At 35.7% G+C, this 17,013-nt stretch overlaps 1 protein-coding gene across 1 annotated transcript in view; it reads right to left on the bottom strand.

Moving 5' to 3' along the window:
* The window catches only part of LOC128640465 (cilia- and flagella-associated protein 46-like), a 638,812-nt gene extending 636,702 nt beyond the window's left edge, over window positions 1–2,110 (bottom strand). The window contains exon 1 of the mRNA XM_053692944.1: window positions 2,062–2,110. Within this exon, the coding sequence (XP_053548919.1) occupies window positions 2,062–2,110 (49 nt within the window). The remainder of the gene's footprint in view (window positions 1–2,061) is intronic.
* Between the last annotated feature and the right edge of the window lie 14,903 nt (window positions 2,111–17,013).

Below are 17,013 nucleotides of genomic sequence, written 5' to 3'. Positions count from 1 at the left end.
TTTCTCATTTACTTTTATCATCAAATTTGTTTTGCTTTCTTGGTATTCTTTGTGGAAAGCTAAACCTAGGTAGGCTCATATTCTATTTTCTAAGCCATTGAATTGCCTCATTTCTGAGTGCATTTTGACAGTTTTTGACAGTTAGGCACTGCTTGTTCATGTGCGTCATATAGAAAACACTGTGCTCACTCCCGTGGAGTTATTTAAGAGTCTGCACTAATTGGCTAAACAATATGTCTGTCAAAAGAACTGAGATAAGGGGGCAGTCAGCAGAGGCTTAGACACAAGGTAATCACAGAGGTAAAAATTGTACCGTTGTAAATTGAAACACAGTTTATAATGTAAGTCAATGGGAAGTAAGGGAGTTAGGTTCCAAACCCCTCTCAAAATTGTCATAAGTAACACCTAATACATTATTTTTAAAGCTTTTAAATGAAGACTTTAAATACTAAACAGCATTATAAACCTAATAAAATAATCACACAACACAGAATATATAATTAAACCAAGTTAATCGAACAAAAACATTTGCTAAACTGCATTATAAACCTTATGAAATAATCACCCAACACAGATTTTACTTGCATTTTTATCTGGACTGATTTATAGACAGGAAGATCTTGTTCCTATGAAAGCTGCTCGATAGCTCATGTCTAGCTAGACTAATTAATTCCAGCCTTTTTGTGTGCTTGGCTTTGCATATCTTTGTTGCAACACAAGCGGACAGCTCCACCTACTGGCTATTTTAATCAATGTAATGCTTCTCAATGCTTTTCAATAGCAGTCACATGACTGAAAAAAAAGTTCTTATTCTGAAACGGCACAAATTGAACCGGCGTAAATCGAGGGTCATCTGTATCTATTTTTTTAAACAATAAAAATTCTGGAGTATACTGTCCCTTTAACAAATAAATATAAGAAAGCTTAAAAGTCCCATATAGTAAATCAAATATTCTTACTGGAATATTAAAAAATATATATCAGGTCCCCATAATTATTTATTCAACAATATATATATATATGGCACATGATCTTATTCCTATCTATTAATACATTGAGCCTAAAGACAACCTTCATGTATAAGTAAAAGATAAAAAAAGAAGGCGCCACCATAGTGCACAATCAGATGTTTCTGACACGCCAAATATACAAGTAAGACCGTACTTACAAGCTGTGTGACACTTGAGAAGTGTCACAAATGCCTTCTGGACTGTTTGGAGTCGTCCAGCTAACTCACACTGATGGATATCCAAATTTCTCTGGGGTGTGGGAGCGGCGATAGCAATCAGCATGCAGTATCCAGCCACAGACGTTTCACAGAGCCGGTTTGTCTTGCACTTATCCACTCCATGAACAAACAGCATCCAAAAGCTTTTGGATGCTGTTTGTTCATGGAGTGGATAAGTGCAAGACAAACCGGCTCTGTGAAACGTCTGTGGCTGGATACTGCATGCTGATTGCTATCGCCGCTCCCACACCCCAGAGAAATTTGGATATCCATCAGTGTGAGTTAGCTGGACGACTCCAAACAGTCCAGAAGGCATTTGTGACACTTCTCAAGTGTCACACAGCTTGTAAGTACGGTCTTACTTGTATATTTGGCGTGTCAGAAACATCTGATTGTGCACTATGGTGGCGCCTTCTTTTTTTATCTTTTACTTCTGCAGAGTTTAACATCTTGGGACACCAACAAGAACTTCGAAGAAGCAGCTTGCCATCTGTTCCAGATTTCAGAATTTGGATTATGGACTAGATGAACTGTCCTACACCATATTTCCATCATCTACATTATTGGTTTGATTGGGACTTTTACCTCACTGTTTATATTATGCAGTTTCTACTCATGTTTTTATATATATAGGGGTATTTTATTTTGAATGCACTATATGTTGGTATTTCCACTATTATTTTTATACAGGTATTTGGCGCACTGGTTTTATATATATGTTTATATATATTAGTTAACCTTCATGTATATTCTAAACTTCATAATAAAAAAATATATAAAATAATTCTAATAAAAAATATATAATAATATAGAAAAATAACCAATAACAATACCTTGATGCTTCTCTGCTGTACAGAGATGCTGCCTTATAAGTAAATCCATTCTGTTTCCAGTATGTGAAACCCAACACCTGTAACAAAGAAGATGCCTTTTTTAATGATTCATATTTATAGGAACCTGGTTTTACGAAATGATCTTACAAGCATTCCATTTACTTTTATATGTAAGTACACTAATTACAAATCTTTTTTGTGTGGTCTAACTATACAGAAAGGCACTATACAGTATATAGAACACTTTTATATAGATTTTTAATCCAATACTGTTCACAAAGAAATAGAATGCTGCACAACAAATGAAAATCATTCACATTTCTATGGATGTCTGTCACAGTTATTCACTTTGTTAAAGGGATATAAAATCCACATTTTTTCTATCATGATTCGGATAGAACATGCAATTTAAAAAAGAAAAAACTTTCTAATTTACGTCTATTACCAATTTTTCTTCATTCTCTTGGTATGTTTTATTGAAAAGCAGAGATGTAGACTTAGGAACTGTGCAGCAGTTATGCAAAAATATTATCAATTTGCAAGAGCACTAGATGGTAGCACTTTTCCTGCCGCGTATTACTCCAGATGCCTACCTAGGTATTTCTTAAACACAGAATATCATGGGAACAAAGCAAATTTGATAATAAAAGAAAATTTGAAACCTTTTTAAATGGTATGATCTATCTAAATCACACACACACACACACAAAATTAATAATAATTGGGTTTCATATGCCTTTAATTATTTAAAGGGACAGTTCACCCAAAAATTTTCTCCCCTTTAAATTATTCCCAATGATCCTTTTAACCTGCTAGAGTGTATTAAATTGGTTACAATTACAAGTAGCTCCTTTACTCCTATTTCAGCATTTGAAATAGCTGATTTAGCCTGTGGTATCGCCACCTATACTAAACAAATCAATACTGAAGTATAGGCTATTGAATAGCCTAAGTATACACAGCCAGCAGAAGAGATTACACTCTCAGTGGGATGCAGGATAGTTAAGTAATAAAATGATCATTTTCCATTGTTCTCTCTATGTATTGAGCTTTGGTGTTCCAGACAAATATAAGAACAAGGAAGCAAGTCTGATGTCAGCTTTAAGTTCAACCCATTGTAATAGGCTGTGGTTTCAAAGCACAAAATCAGCTACTTCATATACACAAATAAGCATGAAAATGGAATTTCTCAAATATTTTATACTCTGCAGTTGGTATAACAAGTCATTTAAAATACATTAATGGAAAAACAATTTTACAGTGTCCCTTTAAGCACACTATAGCTAAACTGAAAAGGACATGAAACCTATTTTTTATGGTTGAAATAGAGCAGTGATGCCTAAGCTATATAATTTTAAACAACTTCCAGTTCCCCTGTATTATCTAATTTGCTTAGTTCACTTGGTATCCTTTGTTAAAAAACAGACCTAAGTAGGCTCAGGAGCTGAGAGCTAGCTGCTGATTGGTGGCTACACATATATGCCCCTTGTCTTTTGCTTACCAATGTGTTCAGCTAGCTACCAGTAGAGCATTGCTGCTCCTTTAATAAAGGATACTAGGATAATTAAACAAAAAATTGATAATAGAAGTAAATTGGAAGGTTATTTAAAAATAAAAGTTCTATCTGAATCATGGGGAAAAAAATCGGTTTCATGTCCCTTTAATCTCTGGAACCCACTTACACTAATGTGCAAAAACAAAATGACACGTCCCACTGACACCAATGCTGGAAAATCCCAAGCCTGTAAATGTGTTCCACTGATTAACTCGAATATTAGTTACAATGTTAGTGTACCTATGTTTTCAAACAGTACTCGAATTGTAAACATAAAAACAGTTAATCAGTTGAGCAGTTTAATTATAATAATACATATTATACATAGTTAGCATTGTTAAGTCTTTTACACTAGTGTTTCATTTTTATATTTTAGAATAAGCACATGTAGTGTGTTACTGCTATATAATAATAATTAATATTAATAATATCAGCACATTTTACCTTTTAAACTACACGATTACTAGCTTGGAATACAACAATCCATATAAAAACCCAGTGCAATGCCTCTTTATGGTACTGACAGCTCGGGTCTGCTTACTTTGGAGTACACACAAGCGATTCTATTCACTATATTTCTGTAAGGATGCTAATAATAAGTAATAATTATTTGCTTCCCCTAACACCGAGAATAAAAAGAACACTCACCGTCACTAAATCTTCTGTGTTTTTAATAACGCTGTATCCTAGCAACGAGGGTAGCGGCTAGATTCCATCCCTCTATAGGACTCTCTGACATCATAGCAGTCACGTGACTGCAGTGATCACATGGTACAGTGATTTGTGGAAGTAGCGGGAGACTCAAATCAATACGGACACTTCTGTTTTACTTGTGCTGCTGTGTGCTTGGTCAGGACTTGTTATCTGTGCTTCTGCTGGGCATGGAAGTAACACTAATGGAGTGAGAATAATATGTGTTTTTATCAAACAAGAAGCTGAGGCTGTTTTTCTTAACAGACAGCCAGAGATTTGTAGATTGTCTTTTATTTCAATAATGGGAACCTGTGCCTAGGATTTATGCTAGAAACATAAAGAACAGGGTGTGAGAAAATATTACACATGGAACCCAACATTTTGTTTATATTCTTATGTTTTATTATTTTGTAGGAGAGAAGCTGTTATCTGGGACTGCAGATGAGCAATAGGAGACTACTAAAATAAGTAAAACTAACTATACACAAATTCTTGTCTTTTGTATGTTTGTGAGGGTATCAGTCATTGCATAATTTGTGAAATTCAGCTAGAATTGTTAAGATGTATATTTTAAACGCATTTAAAATGGAAATAAAAGCAAAAAAATAGGAAAGCGTTAATTAGCTTATATTGTCACTATAATTCTCTCTCACTTTCTCTGTTATATGTCCCTTTGTCTGTGTCACTCTTGTTGTCTCTCTTTGTCACTCTTTATGACTTTGTCACTCTTGCTGTCTTTGTCACTCTCTATCACTTTGTCACTCTGTAATTTTCTGTCTGTCACTGTCACTCTCACACAATCAGTCTCTCTCTTTTGCTGACCCTCTCATGCTTTCTCTCTCTCTCTTGCTGTCGCTCTCATGCTTTCTCTCTCTCTTGCTGTCGCTCTCTTGTTTTTTCTCTCTCTCTTGCTGTCCCTCTCTTGTTTTCTCTCTCTCTTGCTGTCGCTCTCTTGTCTTTTTTCTCTCTCTCTCTCTCTCTTGCTGTCGCTCTCTTGTCTTTTTTCTCTCTCTCTCTCTCTCTCTCTTGCTGTCGCTCTCTTGTTTTCTCTCTCTCTCTCTTGCTGTCGCTCTCTTGTTTTCTCTCTCTTGCTGTCGCTCTCTTGTTTTATCTCTCTCTCTCTTGCTGTCGCTCTCTTGTTTTTTCTCTCTCTCTTGCTGTCACTCGCTTGTTTTTTCTCTGTCTCTCTTGCTGTCGCTCTCTTGTTTTCTCTCTCTCTTGCTGTCACTCTCTTGTTTTCTCTCTCTCTCTTGCTGTCACTCTCTTGTTTTCTCTCTCTCTCTTGCTGTCACTCTCTTGTTTTTTCTCTCTCTCTCTCTTGCTTTTGCTCTCTTGTTTTCTCTCTCTCTCTCTTACTGTCACTCTCTTGTTTTTTCTCTCTCTCTCTTGCTGTCGCTCTCTTGTTTTTTCTCTCTCTCTTGCTGTCGCTCTCATGCTTTCTCTCTCTTTCTCTCTTGCTGTCGCTCTCATGCTTTCTCTCTCTCTCTTTTGCTGTCGCTCTCATGCTTTTTCTCTCTTTTGCTGTCACTCTCACACACACACACACTACTGCAATACCATTGAGCGTCTTCTCAAAGGTTAAACATTCATTTTCCTGTGATTCCTGTGTCAGAGGTTTTTAGGAAACTCGAAAACCCCATAACTCAAAATGTACTAAAAAACCATTGCCTCACAGTATTTTTGTCACAGGAACATAGTGAAATACCAATGCAAACTCAGGTATGCGTTTCCATTAACAAATAAACGTTATTAGACAAAAAGTAAAAGCATATAGATAAAAACAAAGCTGGCTACAGAGCTTGCCATCTGATGTGTTTCATTCCCACAATTAGCACTTTCTTAAAGATCTTTGAGAAAGCGCCAATTGTGGGTATAAAACATGCCATGAAATGCGTCAGTTTTATGTTTGTGAAGGACACATGAATCAAGCTACGTACAAGTTATCCTTTAAGAAAACTTGCTTTCTTCTACTCTGACAGTGTTCCCCAACTCTGAGGAATAGATTTTCCAGCAGGACCATGCTCAATGCCACACAGTCAGGTCAATTAAGGTGTGGATGGAAGGCCACCAGATCAAGACCCTGTCATGGCCAGCCTAATCTCCATACCTGAACCCCATTGAAATCCCCTGGAATGTGATCAAGAGGAAGATTGTTCGTCACAAGCCATCAAACAAAGCTGAACTGCTTGAATTTCTGTGCCAGGAGTGGAATTAAGTCACCCAACAGCAATGTGAAAGACTGGTGGAGAGCATCCGAAGATGCATGAAAGCCGTGTTTCAAAATCAGGGTTATTCCACCAACTATTTATTTCTGAACTCTTGCTAAGTTAAAACATATTTTTATTTGGAATTTGGGAGAGATTTTGTCAGTAGTTTATAGAATATTTTTTTTTTTTTTTTCATTTTATTCAAACACATACCAAGAGAAATTGATCATTTTGCAGTGGTCTCTTAATTTTTCCCAGAGCTAAATATATATATATATATTTATTTATATATATATATATATATATATATATATATTTTTTTTTTTTTAAAAAAACACTTCAATTTCTCCAGTTTTTATTGAAATGTAAGCAGTTCAAGTACAGTGAATAACTTGAAATGTTTAGGTGAACAGTAAAATGCCAAAGGTTACAAGTAACAAGTTTAGATTACAAACAAAATTAATAATAAAGTATGTAGAGCATTATAGCCCCTAAAAGTGCAGGTATTTCCTTTAGAGACTTAAAGAAAAGTGCCCTATACAGATTTTTACCGCATAAACAGTAAAAAATAGATAATTTATATATCCTTTACTGATAGCCATTTGGTATATTAAAACACATACATAAAATGTTGACCAAATGCCCTTATGAGACATAATAGTACAATCTTAAAATCCTTCTTAAAAACTGGGGATATTTTGTATCAGTTCCAAACTTCACCTTGTTAGATGGGTTACCATTTACATTTACAGAGTTACACTGTCAGAACCGAAAACAACTTGTTATCAGCAGATGGAGAATCACCCTGTACACCTCCCCACATAAATCTGTGTATTACTCACTGCCTCCTCTGCAGCACCACTCCATTATGCCGATGTCCGTAGGTGATTTCAGTTTGCGGGTGCTACCGCTCCAGCATTCAAGCCTCCGTCACTCACTTTCTGCTGCTTCGGTATCTGGCGGTCTTATACTCTGGAGGAAATATTTTTCTTTTGATTAAAATGCTGCGTGGAACCAATTCTCTTTATGGTTAAAGGTACACTGACCCCAGTTTATTTCTTTCATGATTCAGATAGCACATGCAATTTTAAGCAACTTTCTAATTTACTCCTATTATCAATTTTTCTTTGTTCTCTTGCTATCTTTATATGAAAAATAAGGCATCTAAGCTTTTTTTTTTTGTTCAGAACTCTGGAAAGCACTTTTTTATTGGTGGGTGCATTTATCCACCAATCAGCAAGAACAACTCAGGTTGTTCATCAAAAATGGGCCGGCATCTAAACTTACATTATTGCATTTAAAATAAAGATAGCAAGAGAATGAAGAAAATTTGATAATAGGAGTAAATTAGAAAGTTGCTTAAAATGTCATGCTCTATCTGAATCATGAAAGAAAAAATTTGGGTTCAGTGTCCCTTTAAGGTGGCCCATAAACATCAGGACTGGTGTTACACTTGGATGCACTGTCTCAGAGATGGGTCAAATGGCCAGTCCCCAAAATGCTCAGATCAAAGCCCAAAAATAAAACAATGATTGTTTAATAATAGGCTTAAAAACAATATAAAAACTCACAACGGAATGGATTTCCATTTCATCAGATGAGTAAACTATATATAAACGATCTGAGCTTTATAGCTGATTGTTGGGTCTCGGTGAGCACAACGTGCATGCGTGCGCCCCTAATGATGTCATCAAAGCGTGACTCCTATTGAAGTATCATGAGACCTAGCAACTTAGAGAAATTGTAAAGAAGGCCAAGGTGCCTGTGAGTACAGTTTCTAACACCATGAAAAGGCACTTGGAAAATTTAGGAAACTTTGATAGGAAGTCTGGTGGACCAAAACCCACAACAGGATCAGAAGACAAGTTTCTGATCATTTTAACAGCTTGCATGATTGGTGGCTCACAGGATAACAGCTTTAAGCACAGTTTAACGCTGGCCAAAGTAAGCAAGTTTCACTTTTAACTGAGAAGAGAAGATTTCAAGTTGTAGCTTTGACAGGTTAAGTGGCAGTAAGAAAGCCATTGCTAAGGTGGCAAAATAAGAAAAATAGGCTTCCCTGGGTCATGACGCACCATCAGTTGACTACTGAGGACTGCAAGAAGGTCTTATGGACTGATGACTCAAAATATTTGGCTCATCACACAGAGTTTTTGTACAGCAATGAGTAGGAGAAAGACGGTTCCTCTCATAGTGTCTCACCAACTGTCAAAACGCCTTGCAATGCTCTCTGGTGTATGCCTAGTTGGTCAGGGGTTCATCTGACAGCAAAATAAAGATGTAAAACATACCTCCAGCCAGTGGCGGCTGGTGACTTTTGAAGATGGGGGAGCACTAGCCCCGCCCCTCAGATGGCTCCGCCCATTTTAGTGTGTGTGTATATATATATGTATATATATATATATATATATATATAATATGCAGGAGAGCACTCTCACTTCCGAATTGCAGACAGCCAGGGTGCTAGTAATATGTAGAATACAAATAGCAAAAAGAGACTGGCACTCACTGGTCTTATGTCAAAACACACTTTACTGTGACGTTTCGGAGATATAAAATCCCCTTCCTCAGACATAGTGTATTAACAACTCAGGCAATTTATAAAACAAACAAACCATCAATCAATAGCCCCACCCCTTAAATGAGACAAAAAAAACGCCAAACAGTAGTCATAGAAACCACATAAACATGGCCATATAAACAATAGTGACATAACAAAATCAAAAATAACATGTTATCAATCATACAATATGTGATAATCAGCACTAAGGTGAATGAATAAAGTGACACAGTGTAAAACTGTATACTGACCAAACAACTCAATAACTAATGAGCCATTATGACATCAATTGGACACATGTAGAGGCAATGCAGAATACAAAATATATTGGCAACCGTTACCATAGTGATGTATAGGGTTAAGCTGAGGCTAGAGCAATCGTTATCATAGTACTGCATGTTGAATTACTATCACCTATCATTTAGTTAGCAATGCAGCACGATACTATTATGGCATATTATAACCAGGCATACACAGTACCACTTATTAACCCCTAATCTGCTGCCCCAACGTCACCACCACTATAATAAACATATTAACCCCTAAACCGCCACACTCCCGCTTCGCAAACATTAGTTAAATATTATTAACCCCTAATCTGTCGCCGCCACTATACTAAATGTATTAACCCCTAAACCTAAGTCTATCCCTAACCCTTACACCCCCTAATTGAAATATAATTTAAATAAATCTAACAAAAAATTCCTATCATTACCTAAATAATTCCTATTTAAAACTAAATACTAGGGCTGTCAAAAATAATCATCACACCGATGCATCACGATGCAGCAGTGAACGATTCTGCATCGATGCAGCGAAGATCTGAATCGATTCCGGGCCAGTGACGTCATGGGCAGGGGATTCGGTATGTGAGAAAATGGGTCTTGTACTGTCAGTTTCCTGTTTTACTCATTGCTCCGTTTTTAAACTTGACTAATGTACTGGAGCCACAACATAAGCCTTTCCAAGCCGCCTCCTCCTCTGTATGCTAGTTTGTTTATTCTTTTATTGCAAGCAGCCATCCTTGGTGTCTTACCTGACCCCCGCGGTATGTGAGGAAATGGAACACTCTGGTTTACTCATCGCTCCGTTTTTAAACTTCACTGTTGTTCTGGAGCCACAATATAAGCCTTTCCAAGCCGCCTCCTCCCCTGTATGTCAGTTTGTTTATTTTTTATTGCAAGTACTGTGAGTTTGGTTTGCCCTCCCTTCACTGACTGCTGCTTTATTTAATGCTAGGTCCGAACTGGGAGAGATGTGTTTGAGCTGGCCCTAAGACTCACCTCCATTGACACCGGAGCCCTTGTGGTCACAGGTCTTAAACTAATTAGAAATCAGTGATACTAAATGGTTTACACAACCCTCACCCAAGGCTGGAAGCTGTAATCACAGGACCACGGCACAATAAACACCCTGTTCTACACTGTCCTGCCCTTGTATACATTCATTTTATCGCTGCTTACAGTATTGCTGACATGTAATCAGACAGAGAATACAATTGATATATGAAACTAGAAGCGCTTGTCTCAACCAAATTATGAATAGTAAAAAAGGAGGAATCAATAAATTTCCAGTAATCTTAATAATAGTACACACTTATGAACTAATCAATTGATCAATGTTCTTACTGATATAAATGTCTGTAATGTCCATAAGCTTTGATTTTGTAAAGTGTAGCAAATGTCCTCCAGCGTTACACACTTTGTATCAGTCACCTTTCAAACTGCTGCTCACAGGGGGTTGGCTGTTTGTCCGGCAGCCGAGTAGAATAATCCAAAGTAGAAAAGATCTGGAGCGCAAAAAGAAAAGGGAACTGCAATAGTGTGAGATCCAACAACACTTTTTATTAGCACGCAATTAAAATCTACTCACAAAATTTCCAAATAAGTCAAGCACATAGCATCAAACATGAAGAGTATTCCGGTGCTTCTCTCACGGCTGTATCCTTGCAAGACTCGGCGTGTGACGTCACCACCCGATCTACTGCCGCGAGATTTCAAACACACCTCTCTACTTCGTCAACTGTCAAACAGTTCAGATTCAAGCATTCGGCGCCTCAACGCGTTTCCCCGCCCCTTCTGGCGGCTTTCTCAAGAGTACCAAATGCTTACAAAAGGCTCCTATTTGTACTGATGCGATACTAGTGCCCCCTGCTGTCAAAAGAGTAGCTCTTCAAATGAAAACTATACTAAATTTGATATTATCCTTTTGTGTCAGCTTCGGGCAATACACCAATACATTGTAGTACAAAATATAACACATAATATAATACATTACTAGCTCCAACTTAGGCAATAATTATAACATCATATATAGTACATTCAATTACATCATTCAATATGCTTTAAAAACACCTCATTAAATAAAAACATATTTTTTGGTGATTGACGTTGTGCATAAAAACATTCAATTGTACGATAATTAATATACACCAAGTGTTTTAAAAAATTATTTAAAAAATTATTTAAAAATAAATTCTAACTGTATGTTAATATGTACACGTCAATCCTATTAAAACGTTAAAAATAATAAATTCATTTACAGAATTGATTTATAATCTAGATTTTGTGCAAAACATTAAAACATTAAAAGTATTCATTCAAAACAGAGTTAGAATATTTCATTTAAATAAGTTACTTATGTTAAAATAAATAATAAATTATAAACTCTGAAATGTCAAAAAACTTTTTAAGGGATGTCCCATACTTCTCTACACCTTTATCACATTTCTAGAGATAGTGAATACTACTAAATTTTTTCAGACACTATATAAACGCTATAATATCTATATCCACATTCAAACCCTTAGGAGCGAGGGTGCCTAATTTGTGGATCCAGAAGGTTTCCCTCCTTCTCAATTTTAATAAGCGATCACCCCCCATAGGGTCTTTGGGAACAATTTCTATCCCCTTAATGGTCAGACTAGAAGGATCACAATTATGTTTTTCTGCAAAATGTCTTGGGACACTATGTTTTAAGAATGATTTTTTTAATATTTGCAGAATGTTCACTGAACCTTTTGGATAAAATTATTTTGGTCCTGCCCACATATTGCAGGCCACACCCACATTCCAATAAATACACTACATACACACTTTTACAGGTGATAAAAATTTTTACTTTAAATTCCTGCCCCGTTGTATTTGATTTAATTATTGATCTTTGTGAGCTAATATTCTTGCACATTGGGCAGCGAGATTTATTGCATTTATATGTTCCATTTAGTTTTAAAAACATTTTTTGGGGGTTAGTTTTCGAGTCTCTATTTGTTTTATTTACATCTCTAAGTTTACTTGGGGCAACTAAATTCTTTAAATTAGTATTCTTTTTAAAAACCAAATTGGGTTTACTGTCAAGTACTTTATTCAATAATGGATCACTTGTTAGCACCGACCAATATTTATTGAGAACCCCTTTTACTTTGTTCACTCCCTCCCCATACTGAGTTATAAATTTTACTGTTGGTGGATTTTTATTTGTATCTATCAATTTTTTCTTGTTTCCCAGTAACTTCTCCCTATCATCCATTTCAACAGCAGACATTATTTTGGTGAGATCTGTCTCATTGTACGATCGTGATACAAATTTTTTACACAAAATATCCGCCTCTTGTTTGTAATCAGTGATTTTAGAACAGTTGCGCCTAATTCTTGTAAATTGGCTTTTTGGGATATTTTTTATCCATTTACTATAATGTCCGCTTTTCGCATGGAGCAGACCATTACTGTCTACATCTTTTCTAAAAATTTTTGTTAAAATTTCATTATTTTCTATAAAAATACTTAAATCTAAAAAGTCAATGCATTGGGTTTGGATGTTACTGACCAGACTTACATTATACTCATTAAAATTTAAATACTCTAAAAACTTATTAGCTTCATCCTCAGACCCTCCCCAAATCATAAACACATCATCAATGAAGCGCTTATAAAATACAATCTGTTCCTTATAAATATTACCTTCATTCCAAATTAATCTATCCTCAAACAATCCCATAAACAGATTTGCATATGATGGGGCGAATTTCGTCCCCATCGCAGTACCGCATTTCTGATGGTAAAATATTTTATCAAATAAAAAATAGTTATGCTCTAACACATATCTAATGCATTTCTCAAGGAATTGTATTTGTTTGTTTGGGAACGTACCTTTTTTTGTTAAAAAATATTTACATGCCTCTACACCTAAATCATGTTTAATTATAGTGTAGAGGGATGCAACATCACATGTGATAAGGTACATCCCTTCTTTCCACTTCACATTCTTTAGTTCATGTATTAGATGTATACTATCCTTTAAACGCTTATAAATCCACCTGGTAGGCCCATAGTCTCTGGGATTGATTCCCTTACTGCAAATATCTCTAGTTATGTTGATTATTTCCTAAACCCACTGGTTCTAGATTTGAAATCACACTTAAAGGATAGTAGAGGCATGTAAATATATTTTTTAACAAAAAAAGGTACGTTCCCAAACAAACAAATACAATTCCTTGAGAAATGCATTAGATATGTGTTAGAGCATAACTATTTTTTATTTGATAAAATATTTTACCATCAGAAATGCGGTACTGCGATGGGGACGAAATTCGCCCCATCATATGCAAATCTGTTTATGGGATTGTTTGAGGATAGATTAATTTGGAATGAAGGTAATATTTATAAGGAACAGATTGTATTTTATAAGCGCTTCATTGATGATGTGTTTATGATTTGGGGAGGGTCTGAGGATGAAGCTAATAAGTTTTTAGAGTATTTAAATTTTAATGAGTATAATGTAAGTCTGGTCAGTAACATCCAAACCCAATGCATTGACTTTTTAGATTTAAGTATTTTTATAGAAAATAATGAAATTTTAACAAAAAATTTTAGAAAAGATGTAGACAGTAATGGTCTGCTCCATGCGAAAAGCGGACATTATAGTAAATGGATAAAAAATATCCCAAAAAGCCAATTTACAAGAATTAGGCGCAACTGTTCTAAAATCACTGATTACAAACAAGAGGCGGATATTTTGTGTAAAAAATTTGTATCACGATCGTACAATGAGACAGATCTCACCAAAATAATGTCTGCTGTTGAAATGGATGATAGGGAGAAGTTACTGGGAAACAAGAAAAAATTGATAGATACAAATAAAAATCCACCAACAGTAAAATTTATAACTCAGTATGGGGAGGGAGTGAACAAAGTAAAAGGGGTTCTCAATAAATATTGGTCGGTGCTAACAAGTGATCCATTATTGAATAAAGTACTTGACAGTAAACCCAATTTGGTTTTTAAAAAGAATACTAATTTAAAGAATTTAGTTGCCCCAAGTAAACTTAGAGATGTAAATAAAACAAATAGAGACTCGAAAACTAACCCCCAAAAAATGTTTTTAAAACTAAATGGAACATATAAATGCAATAAATCTCGCTGCCCAATGTGCAAGAATATTAGCTCACAAAGATCAATAATTAAATCAAATACAACGGGGCAGGAATTTAAAGTAAAAAATTTTATCACCTGTAAAAGTGTGTATGTAGTGTATTTATTGGAATGTGGGTGTGGCCTGCAATATGTGGGCAGGACCAAAAGAATTTTATCCAAAAGGTTCAGTGAACATTCTGCAAATATTAAAAAATCATTCTTAAAACATAGTGTCCCAAGACATTTTGCAGAAAAACATAATTGTGATCCTTCTAGTCTGACCATTAAGGGGATAGAAATTGTTCCCAAAGACCCTATGGGGGGTGATCGCTTATTAAAATTGAGAAGGAGGGAAACCTTCTGGATCCACAAATTAGGCACCCTCGCTCCTAAGGGTTTGAATGTGGATATAGATATTATAGCGTTTATATAGTGTCTGAAAAAATGTAGTAGTATTCACTATCTCTAGAAATGTGATAAAGGTGTAGAGAAGTATGGGACATCCCTTAAAAAGTTTTTTGACATTTCAGAGTTTATAATTTATTATTTATTTTAACATAAGTAACTTATTTAAATGAAATATTCTAACTCTGTTTTGAATGAATACTTTTAATGTTTTAATGTTTTGCACAAAATCTAGATTATAAATCAATTCTGTAAATGAATTTATTATTTTTAACGTTTTAATAGGATTGACGTGTACATATTAACATACAGTTAGAATTTATTTTTAAATAATTTTTTAAATAATTTTTTAAAACACTTGGTGTATATTAATTATCGTACAATTGAATGTTTTTATGCACAACGTCAATCACCAAAAAATATGTTTTTATTTAATGAGGTGTTTTTAAAGCATATTGAATGATGTAATTGAATGTACTATATATGATGTTATAATTATTGCCTAAGTTGGAGCTAGTAATGTATTATATTATGTGTTATATTTTGTACTACAATGTATTGGTGTATTGCCCGAAGCTGACACAAAAGGATAATATCAAATTTAGTATAGTTTTCATTTGAAGAGCTACTCTTTTGACAGCAGGGGGCACTAGTATCGCATCAGTACAAATAGGAGCCTTTTGTAAGCATTTGGTACTCTTGAGAAAGCCGCCAGAAGGGGCGGGGAAACGCGTTGAGGCGCCGAATGCTTGAATCTGAACTGTTTGACAGTTGACGAAGTAGAGAGGTGTGTTTGAAATCTCGCGGCAGTAGATCGGGTGGTGACGTCACACGCCGAGTCTTGCAAGGATACAGCCGTGAGAGAAGCACCGGAATACTCTTCATGTTTGATGCTATGTGCTTGACTTATTTGGAAATTTTGTGAGTAGATTTTAATTGCGTGCTAATAAAAAGTGTTGTTGGATCTCACACTATTGCAGTTCCCTTTTCTTTTTGCGCTCCAGATCTTTTCTACTTTAGAGAATACAATTGTAAAACAAAAATCCCAGTTTACTGCTTTCATCAAATTTACCTCTGTCTCGATTGAAACTTACATCCTTTCTATGAGAAAACATATGTAGGCTCAGGGGCGTGCACGAGTCAGTTTGTTTATTTTTTTATTGCAAGTACTGTAAGTTTGCCCTCCCTTCACTGACTGCTGCTATATTTAAAGGGACAGTCAACACCAGAATTTTTGTTGTTTAAAAAGATAGATAATCCCTTTATTACCCATTCCCCAGTTTTGCATAACCAACACTGTTATATTAATACACTTTTTACTGCTGTGACTATCTTGTATCTAAGCATCTTCTGACCGCCCCATATCACATGACTTTTAGTTATTATCTATTGACTTGCATTTTAGCTAATTAGTGCAGTGTCTGCCACTAGCCACGGGCATGATCACAATGTTATTTATATGGTTTACCTGAACTACTCTCCCCTGTTGTGAAAAGCAAATACAAAAGCTTGTGATTAGAGGCGGCCTTCAAGGGCTTAGAAGTTATCATATGAGCCTTCCTAGGTTTGCTCTCAACTAGAATACCAAGAGAACAAAGCAAAATTGTTGATAAAAGTCAATTGGAAAGTTGTTTAAAATTACATGCCCTATTTTAAAAATAAAAGTTTTTTTTGGACTTGACTGTCCCTTTAATACTATTGGTAGTACTAGCAGTCAGTGCCTATCGCTGTTCTACGTAGTGCAATATTGTGCACATCAGAGAGAGGCTCTCGGTAGCCAGTGTCACAGGAATTCATATAATCCCGCTGAATTAGCTGCTGATAACGTAGAACAGCGATAGGCACTGACTGCTAGTACTACCAATAGTATTAAAAAAAGCAGCAGTCAGTGAAGGGAGGGCAAACTCACAGTACTTGCAATAAAAAAATAAACGAACTGATATACAGGGGAGGAGACGGCTTGGAAAGGCTTATATTGTGGCTCCAGAACAACATTGAAGTTTAAAAACGGAGCGATTAGTAAACCAGAGTGTTCCATTTCCTCACATACCGCGGGGGTCAGGTAAGACACCAAGGATGGCTGCTTTGGAGACTTAGCCACCGCTCCCACGCTGAGTCCCA

The sequence above is a fragment of the Bombina bombina genome, chromosome 9 (assembly GCF_027579735.1).
Source record: "Bombina bombina isolate aBomBom1 chromosome 9, aBomBom1.pri, whole genome shotgun sequence".
NCBI classification, from domain to species: domain Eukaryota; kingdom Metazoa; phylum Chordata; class Amphibia; order Anura; family Bombinatoridae; genus Bombina; species Bombina bombina.
Note: the sequence above shows the minus strand (reverse complement) of the source record. Positions and strands in the feature narration are given on the sequence as shown.